General features: G+C 35.8%; 1 protein-coding gene across 1 annotated transcript; it reads right to left on the bottom strand.

Annotated features, from left to right (window-relative positions):
• Nucleotides 1-3,098: 3,098 nt before the first annotated feature.
• LOC121420380 (protein BTG3-like) lies at nucleotides 3,099-5,201 on the bottom strand. The gene is made up of 2 exons (XM_041614986.1): nucleotides 4,510-5,201; nucleotides 3,099-3,966 (listed from the first exon to the last, which is right to left on the bottom strand). The coding sequence occupies exons 1-2, from the start codon at nucleotides 4,818-4,820 to the stop codon at nucleotides 3,615-3,617; spliced, it is 663 nt and encodes a 220-aa protein (XP_041470920.1). The 5' UTR covers nucleotides 4,821-5,201; the 3' UTR covers nucleotides 3,099-3,614.
• Between the last annotated feature and the right edge of the window lie 4,756 nt (nucleotides 5,202-9,957).

The following is a 9,957-nucleotide window of genomic DNA, read 5'->3' as shown; positions in this document are numbered from 1 at the left end:
ACGTAGTATATTATGAGTAGAATGTTCGACAGCAAGTTACGATTCCTTTTTGATACGTGTGTATTTTTTTCCTCGTTTTCTTACTCTGATCATAGGCCCTACAATATCTGCATGTGCCTATTCGGGGTATTTTTTTCGATTCGCCTTTTTGTTATGATTTAATACCGCCCCGCCCTATCTTCAGCGACCATAATAGTGCGACGCAAACATTAATTCTCACAATGCAATTCTGCCTTCATTCACGTTGCACTCCAATGGTTGTATAAAAAAACCCAGATATCTTCTATGCCGAGAATTGTTACCACACCCTCTAAATAAATCGAATTTCATTGATTCTGAGACACTAATACAATATGTTCCAGTTTGATGACGTAATCATATAAAGAAAATCAGAAATGGATGCACATTTTGGCGTTCTGTTATAAAACCTCATTCAAGTTTGAGTTAATCTTTGAAAACAATTAATGAAAAGAGACAGTATAGACAATTCTACAAATTAATTTTTTGTTGGATTCATTGTTTCGGGTGTTTTGTTTTGATTTTGTCTGTTTTTTGTTTAAATAAAAATGGATTTTGTTTAAGGGCGCGGGTGTAATTTTACTATTTTGGCTGCATGCATGTAGTTTATTTTTGGTAAACTTCTATCATTTTACTATATCCTCGCATATGTACATTATACTGTTTTATTCATTTTATTCAAACCCCGTATAATTATGTAGCTTTCTCAAAAATCTGTTAATAACTCCACTCTTTCTTCTAATCATAATTTCTACATTATATCTCCATGAAGTGTTATATTGGCATTGGAGAATAGACCTATTAAAGTTTAAATATAACTTTTCGTTTCCCCGACGGAGTTTTTTCCCAAGGGATTATATTTTGCCAAAACGCGCAGCGCTGAAGGAAAATATTCTCCCGAGTGAATGATATAGCTCCGGAGAGGAGATGAAATGTTATTCATTAAAAAGATTCGAATACATAACCTAAAGATGTGATATATCCTGCTATTTTATAGCCCTACGCAGATTAGATTGTATATTGTTCTTGTCACCACTCCCACCCTTCTTCATTCATTTTGTCGTTTCCCGTGCAAAGAGAACAAAGACATACAGAACAAAACAGCGGTCTCTCTGGCTTGACTTAACCTTAGAATATCCTCATTGTCAGGGTTAAAAATACTTATTCAAGGGTGCTATCATTATCTGAGTTTAGCCATAAACCATTATCAAAACCAAAGATTAACCTAGTATACTTAATTGTATGGACGACCGTGACTCATATCTCAATTCAGTTTCTCGGTATTTTGGTTAGCCATGGATGGGTTAGCAAACTAAACAACAAAAGTAAGCCCCCCCCCATCGCAATAAACGTTGTGTGATTTAAACGTTTTTGTCTGAAGAGCACGTCTCCTGAAATGCAGTTTGATTTGGGGACATGGGGTAGACATGCAGGAATAGGCATATAATATTTGAGAGAATAAAATCATTGATAAGACTGTATATGGATATGTATATATATATATATATATATACATGTATGAATCCTATTTTTTTCACACCAATGTTGCAGAAAAACTATTTTGTCGAAAACTCAAATCCTCTTTCACACCAACAGTTTTCAATTTAAATCAACACACTTCACGGTAAGTTCACACATTCACTGACAACGCCCCCCCCAAAAAAAAAAAAAATGTAGGGCCTATTATGCATGTACGTATATCATGGCCCCGTCTTACAAAGAGTTACGATTGATCCAATGAATCGTAACTCTATGAAAATCCATCAGTGTCATAACTTTTTCTACAAGAAATTTGCAAAATGTACTTTGTAAACAAAGGAAAACACAAATATTGTCCATAAATCAATGACTTTATGGGTATGCATTCATATCTAGAAATGCTTTTGAACAAACATGCATTTCCTATGTTGACTTTGCTGGCTTTCCATAGTTGCGATTGATCGGATAAATCGCAACTCTTTGTAAGACGGGGCCCATACAATGTATGTACCGTGCTCAAACAATGTAAGCACCACAATATGTAGCCATGTGTTGTCAAGAGAAAGAGCCCCCTTTTCCCCCACTGAGTATATGTACATCACCTAATGTAGGCCTATATCATTAAATCAACAGTTTGTCAATGCCAAGCATTCATTGTACAACGACCACCTGCCACAACCATCTTTCATTAACGGGCTACTGTAGTAATTGAATAAATGATTGCAGCGCACATATTAGTTACATTCACCTGTGATAATTGTATCGTATTCCTATATGGGTATTATATTTACCAGCTCATTCAAATTTAAGTTCTATACATACTTTTTAACAAAGGTTGCACTTGGCAATCTGAAAGCCTGTCAGACATAACAAGTAATATGTGCAGCTGAATTCAAAATATTGTGGTTGAATCAATTGTAACAACTAACAATCCTTCTGGCAAATTGTCAATTGAAATTTTGTTGTTTTTTAGGTCACATAAAGATGTCTCACCCAATGAAAAATGTGTAATGGATTGCAATTCACATTCTTCTAGGGCAAGTACTGCTTCAAAGTTCAATGCAATGAAGATAAAAAATGAATTGATTGAATTATAAGTATTCTTATAGGTGAATGGAACTATGCCAATATGCACATCCAAAAGAATCAGTACACACACACACACATCACCCCATCTCACACACACACAACATACATGAGAAAGTTTCAGATTTGTTCAGGGATTCTAGTACAACACTGCTTGATTAAAAAAGGGTCCCAATCTGTACTCTTTGCCAATGAAATAACACGATTTTAGTCGATAATAAATCAATAAAAAGTTTGTTGATGAAACAGGGTCCATCATCTGAGCTCACACACACTTGAACTTGGCAAAGTGTTTGAATATTGGTCTATAAATCCATGTAGAACTTAAATGTAAGGGATAGCCACACCAGGCATTTGTATATCAACCATCCAGATCCAGAACTAAACTTCAATCACCCAAGCATTCATGTTTATTAAGGGACATAATGATAACAACATTAACTTGTAAATTTAATATTTGTCATTTGATGTTTTATTATTTTTTTTCCATCTAGAAATAAATATTTTCTCCATTCATGATTCAATTATTTTACACAAGTCTGTATTGTCTTTGGCATGATTTCAACAAAAAAATGTCACACCCGACAAACAGACATAGTCTATACAGAATTTCAGTACTTTGGCATTATAAAACACACATTCTGGAAATTCACAGCATATTTTTTTCTTCTTAACAAAGTGCTTAGATGAATGGCAGAGTCCGATACCTGTTACCAACATTCACAAAACATAAAAAAGGATTAAAAAAAAACGACTAATGCACATATTGAAAGATGTCATGACATTGTACAAATTGATATAAAAAATGTGAAAAAAGACATGAATTGAGTGCCATAAGCACCATTCCATAATCTCTTATTCCAAGATACAAAAACAACATCAAATCAACCACGCAGCATCAGTTCTCACAAGCACCAAAAAGAAGAATATTTTAAAAATCTATAAAAACGTTTTAAAAATATGAGAGCCCGAAGGGGAGTCACAAAATTTGCACCATAGGGAATGAGAGTTTGAAGGAGGGGATGGGAGGGCTATGCCCGGGCTGCCACGGACTTGTTGACCCATCTGTATTGTTCCTGTTTGGGTTGACGGACCCACACCTTGTTCTGAGGGCGGTGGATGACGCGGGGCGTGTTGGCTGCATTCCTGTTGAAAACAAACTGAGAGTTCATCGTCTTGCGACCGCCGTTCGGTCGGAGGTTGTCGTTGATGACGGGATTGGGGCTGGCAGGCTGGGAGGGAATGATGGCGAGTTGATTTGCATTTTTGTCATTGTCCTGTTGGAGATTGTTGGCATTGTTTGAGGACACAGGAGTTGATGGTCGGTTGTCCGTTTGTTGGTTGAATGTAGCTACTTCACAAACGGTTCCCCTCTCTCCAAATCTAGTACAAGGAAATAAAATACAGATAAATTATTCCTCCTAAAACCAACAAAATTTTATTTCATTAGATAAAGACCAAGATACATTTATAAATCTGATTTGCTGATATTGTGATTAAAGTTTAATATCTCATTGTTGATTAATTTCTGATGGCAAGCGTCCTGCACTACTGACAGTAGTACAGGTCGCTTGTCCTTGGAAAATACTGTACATATGTGGCATAGTTTCACATTTCCATTACGTTTTTTTTTTAAGAATTCTGTTCAGCGACTACATATAAGATGATGCAAGAGTGGAATTGCAAGCAACAGCATGTAGACCTATGTTGAAACATAGATTTTTTCAGTTTTTTTATGTAGGGTCTATTGTCACAAATTTGGAAAATTATATGCAAATCCAAAACGCATCATTTTTTAAATTCTTGTTTGGGTAAGGCAGAATCCCCCCCCCCCCTTCCTACTAGTAGTTTCAATGAAATTTGAAAGCAACTCTCATATCTGAAATTGCAGAAGAAAAATATCATGAATATGTGAAGGCAACTGACCTGCAACTAACTTCCATAGGATCGACCCAAAGAGTCAATTCTGCAGGCAAGTTGAGGTGATTGTAATGAATCCCGCAGTCTTTAGCAGTCTTACTGATGACACTGTCCCTGGGCTCGTTTCGGCTGACTCGAATGCAGCGATACGCCTGTCCTTTCGAGGGCTTGTCTTCGTACCAGTGATTTCTGAACTTCTCAACAAGAGTCAATGCCAACTTCTCTGAGAATTTACTCAACTGTTCAGCTGTTAGGCTCGTGTTCCTCTTCACGATCCTCGTCAGAAATACAACTGCTGCGGCTATTTCGTCCTTCATGTTGTCAGCTATGTCTGCATGAATGTGAAATCTAACTCCAAAAGTATCAATCCCAGTGCAAAGTTCCACGTAGTCTCTCCGTGTAGTGTATCACAAAATAAGGCCTCGGGCTCGGTGGAACGAAATTCCTTTGTTGTGTCAAGCTGATCAAAATCGCAAATTGCGCTAAATCTTCGAATCCTTCAAAAGGCAAATTTTGACTGAAGTGAGATAAAGACAGGATGAACAGCTTAAGATGACTGGTTAGGGCTGTTTGGAATGTCTTTTTAGAAGAACAACGAATAATCTGCAACGTATTCGTGACTCATTCTTAGAACACAAATTCACGGAAGACGAACGCGAAGCGAGTGAGCAAGCTATGACAACAACTCACAACAACAGCTGAGCAGCTCCGCGCGTTGTGTGTAACAGTAAATAAAACGTCACATTGATCACGTGCGGAGCTTGCCCAATCAGAACTCAGGAAAGGGGCGTTCCCACTCAAAAAGTGTAAACAGTTACCATGACGCATGCAAATTAACACCAAATATGGAAAATTTAAGCGCGATGGCAATTTGATGCCGCTAGGGGGAGACATAAATAAAGATGAAATACGAGGCTAAAAATAAACCTCGTTCTGGGGGATTTCCCTGCCTTCGGAATACGTAATAGCAGGCCATCAAGGGGCCTGAACCAAATTTCACAATTGGGGGAAATACAATTCAGACGGGCTTCTTTTTGACTTTGCTGAGGATAATTTTGAGCTGTCACCAGGATTCAATGTACTTTATCTGTGTATGTTTGTTTTTGTCGATACGTATGTTAGAAGACCTTTTTTGAGAGCTGATAAGCGCAAGCCTAAAGGGCACGTTTGAAGTGATCATTCCAAAAGTAAATAACCTTGTAGTGTTTTTTTAGATAAATAATTTAAACACATAGAAAACATAATCAAGCTTTGACATAAAACACAGAGCTGATAAAAAAAAACCTTGGTAGCAGCTCTCTACATGTATTTATAATTAGATTCTGATTTAGCTTATTGAATGTTTTGACTCCAGTCCTTTCTCCTATCCACCAACCCCCTTCTCTCTCTCCCTCTCTATATCCCTGTCTCCTTCCCTTTGTCTCTCTTTTTTCTATGTATCGCTCTCTCCCCCTCTCTCTCTCTCTCTTTCACTCCCTCCCTTTCTCCTATGTTTCTCTTTGTTCCTAGAAAACATTATTTTTTTCTTTTGTCTCACATTTATCTGGACATTTAGATTGCATAATGGGTAAACACATGAAATGGATTTCCCTGATTTTTTTACAGAGAAAAATCTGACCAAATATTTTAGTATTTTAGAATTTTACTATGTGCACGCATATGTAAGCAACTGTATTCCTAATATTAAAGTGGAAGTTCACCCTGATGAAAAGTTTGCTGTAGAAATAGCTTAAAGGGATTCACTGAGCAAAATGCCGAAAATTTCATCAAAATCGGATAACAAATAACAAAGTTATTTAATTTTAAAGTTTAGCAATATTTTGTGAAAACAGTCGTCATGAATATTCATTAGGTGGGCTGATGATGTCACCTCCCCACTTGTTCTTTTGTATTTTATTATATGAATTTAGGTTTATTCAAATTTTTACCTCCAAGAACTAGAAAATTGGATTGACAACTGATTTAGGTCATTTAGGTATTTATTGCTGCAACTTATTTCATTATAAGGGAGACATATTATTCACACAAGTATGAAATAATGAAAAAACTATGATTTTATGTTATAACATAAGAAAACGGAAAGGGGAGATGTGACATCATCAGCCCACCTAATGAATATTCATGATGACTGCTTTCACAAAATATTGCTAAACTTTAAACTTCAATAACTTTATTATTTGTTATCCTATTTTGATGAAATTTTCGGCATTTTGCTCAGTGAATTCTACTCTATGTATTAAGATATAAATACTTTCAGCCCGGACCATCCCTTTAAAAAATAATAATAAATATTGGTGACAGTGTGAGGAAAATCCATGAGGGACTAAGAATGTAATTAGAAGTTTGGTACTTGATTTGTGACATCATAAACACGCTGCTGCCCCTTATGTTATGTAATATAAAATACAGAAATTTCAAACTTCTAATGAATTGTGATAACTTAACATTTTCGTCTTTCAGAAGCAGGATCAAAATAAATTATCTGTTGATACACTTGAAGGTACGATAAAAACCACTTTCAATTTTTTTTTTTTTTAGAAAATGACTTATCATTTTTTTCAATTAATGATATATGTAGCCTATCCGATATGCATCAGGCTAGTGGGCAAACTACTGAAGGCTCTATCCTTGCTCGTCGGTCTCCTTCACGTGATCAGTAACTTGCCAACTAGCTTGCCGCATATCAGATAGGCCATGATACGTGGGAAGATGCCTCACATAAGACATCACAAATAAAAAAAATTCTAAATCTATTTCTAATAACTTTTTAAATTTTGGATGGATATCCTGCAAATCTTCTCCAACATTTTTTGAATTATTTTTTCTGATATTTTTATAATAACCTTTTTGTCAAGGTGAACTTCCCCTTTAATCAATATGTATTTACTACCATACTCTATAATTTCAGCAGAAAATGTTCATCCAGGAACACAAGGCAATATAATAAAAATATAACTTTTAATTCCTACTCCATACAAACACAGAACATACTTTGATAAATAAAACATATACAGAATTTTGGAACAGAGTGTATATTGCATCCAAAAACCACTGGCATATTTGTTGAATATTACTTCACTCACTTATTCCAAAAATGTATTAGGCTTGCTTATAGCCAGTATACAAATAATGATCGTTTATGAGTGCAATGGACACACTATTTCATGAGGTGAAAGATGAAATGATCCATTCAAAGAGGCATAGCTAAGTTTCAAAATGGATAATTTCACCTTTCATAGAATGAAGTATGTCATAGAATGATAATGAAATAAGGAACCATTATTTGCTTAATATGACACTTAAAAATAAAGCATTGTCATTTGACACTAATGATTTTTTAATGCAAAAGTGCAATGCAGCTGAGCGAGCAACGTCTGTTAATTATTCTTGTTTTTTCTTCAAATTGTATATATGTTTTGTACCACTTTGTATTTTTGTTTTGAACAGAATATTGGCAGATACCAATGATGTTCAAATAAATTCAATTCAATTCATTACACCCGCTGTAAACACAAAAGTTTTTACGTACCATGCCAGCACGCATGCAATGGACAAAATCGCATGAATCCAAAATTGCACGATTTGGATTTGAAATTGCACAAATGAAGACGTCATTGTAAACTGGGATGATTGATCAACATTAAACAACCAATCAAATCACAGCGATCTATCTAAGTGTCATATCAAATATTTTGTAATAAAATGATTTAGGTAAAGGGGGAGAATAAAAAAAAAGAATACCAAGAGTTTTAGAGAAATCGTACAAACACAGGCTGTCTTGAAAAAATTAGATCAATATTTTTTTTCTAATATTGACAATTTGGTGAAAAGATTTTGACAACAGGTATGATTAGAATGACTTCAACATTTGTCATGTAATTAATTATAAGAATTTGTTGATTATCGTTGACGAGGGGGGGGGGGGTCCCCGGTACCTTTCCTCATGTGGTGGAATTAAAAATATAACATAGCCAGCATATTGTTATATGTACTTCGAAATTACAAATATTCTTAATAGTACACTTGCAACAAATATGCAATTTACTCGACAAAAACCTATTAACAATCTTCCCCTGCATTGACTATTACTTTCATTAATAAGCATATATATTCAAAATGTACACTTTGGTATGAATTTTTGTTAACTGACCAGTGGCAAGAACAAGTGACAATGAATTGAAATATTTGACAATCAATGGGAATATCTATTATCACCAAACACAAAGATCATTAGTGGAATGACGTATTACTATGTCAGTTGTAATAAATACGAGTTCATGTACTGAAGATACGAGACAATTCATCAACCTAGCTAATGTATGGGGACCTAATAGGAATGTAGTTCTTGAAATGCAGGGCAGGTAATATCTGCTCCAGAGTGGTTTATGCTGCATTGTTACATATATAGAGTGCTAATAATCAGAGACTTGCAATAATGTAAAGGCTTGGTCCCACTGCACTTACGGATGCAGAGAGGCTGTAAAACGGAAAAGAATCTTGCCATCCGTTGGAAAATGTTATGCATCCGTTGTGTACTCTTCATACACTCTATATCCATCAAGCGTGCATCCACTGTGATTTCGTTGTTTGCCCATTTTGTCCATTGTCTGGAGCGAATGGAAACAGATGGAGCCACCGTGAAATTTCGCTTGTTCGCTGTATCCGTTATGAGTATGTTTTGCGTCCGTTGGTCAGTGGGACCAGGCCTTAAATAAGAGGTGCTATGAATACAAGCAAGTAATATCTTTACTACTATCATTCTTTTCATTTATACCTATTGATTATGCTTAATCTTGTAAGATATTTTTAATATAAAAAATAGAATTGAGTCATGCAATGAACACATATCATCATCATAACTTCTTTCAGGATCTACTTCAAATCTTACCCAGGGGTGGATGGGGGCACTGCCATTACAAGGTGGATCCAAAAAGCCTGTAAAAAGTAACAAGGCAAAAGCAATTTTGTGTCTCGCCAACTTATGAAAATAACCAGAAATATCATGATTTGTGAGGGCACGTAAGAGGATTTTATCGAAACTTCATTGTGAAATGACTGGGATGGAATAACACTTGTCAAAAGAGCCTTGCACGTAAACTTTAATGTTGACCTGAAAATGACCTTTGACCTTGCCATGTGACCTCCGACTGCAGCATAACATGCAGGTCGCCTAAGTACATCTACCATTCAAGTTTGGTTGAAAAGCGACTTACGGTTGCGGAGTTAGGTGTCATAAGAGAGTCTTGCATGTAAACTTTAATGTTGACCTGAAAATGACCTTTGACCTTACCATATGACCTCAGACTGCAGCATAAGATGCAGGTCCCCCAAGTCCATCTACCACCCAAGTTTGGTTGAAAAGCAACCTTCAGTTGTGGAGTTAGGTGTCATAAGAGAGTCTTGAATGTAGACCTTAACATCGACCTGAAAATGACCTTTGACCTTACCATGTGA

This window comes from Lytechinus variegatus, chromosome 8, assembly GCF_018143015.1.
Source record: "Lytechinus variegatus isolate NC3 chromosome 8, Lvar_3.0, whole genome shotgun sequence".
In the NCBI taxonomy this organism is placed as follows: Eukaryota; Metazoa; Echinodermata; class Echinoidea; order Temnopleuroida; family Toxopneustidae; genus Lytechinus; species Lytechinus variegatus.
This window is presented reverse-complemented; position numbering and strand designations above follow the sequence as displayed.

Bases quoted from the DNA above. Each gene is read 5' to 3' on its own strand.
- LOC121420380 (XM_041614986.1), bottom strand. From the start codon at position 4,820: ATGAAGGACGAAATAGCCGCAGCAGTTGTATTTCTGACGAGGATCGTG. The intron at 3,967-4,509 runs GTCAGTTGCCTT...TCCTTGTACTAG, and splicing joins CCTATGGAAGTTAGTTGCAG to ATTTGGAGAGAGGGGAACCG.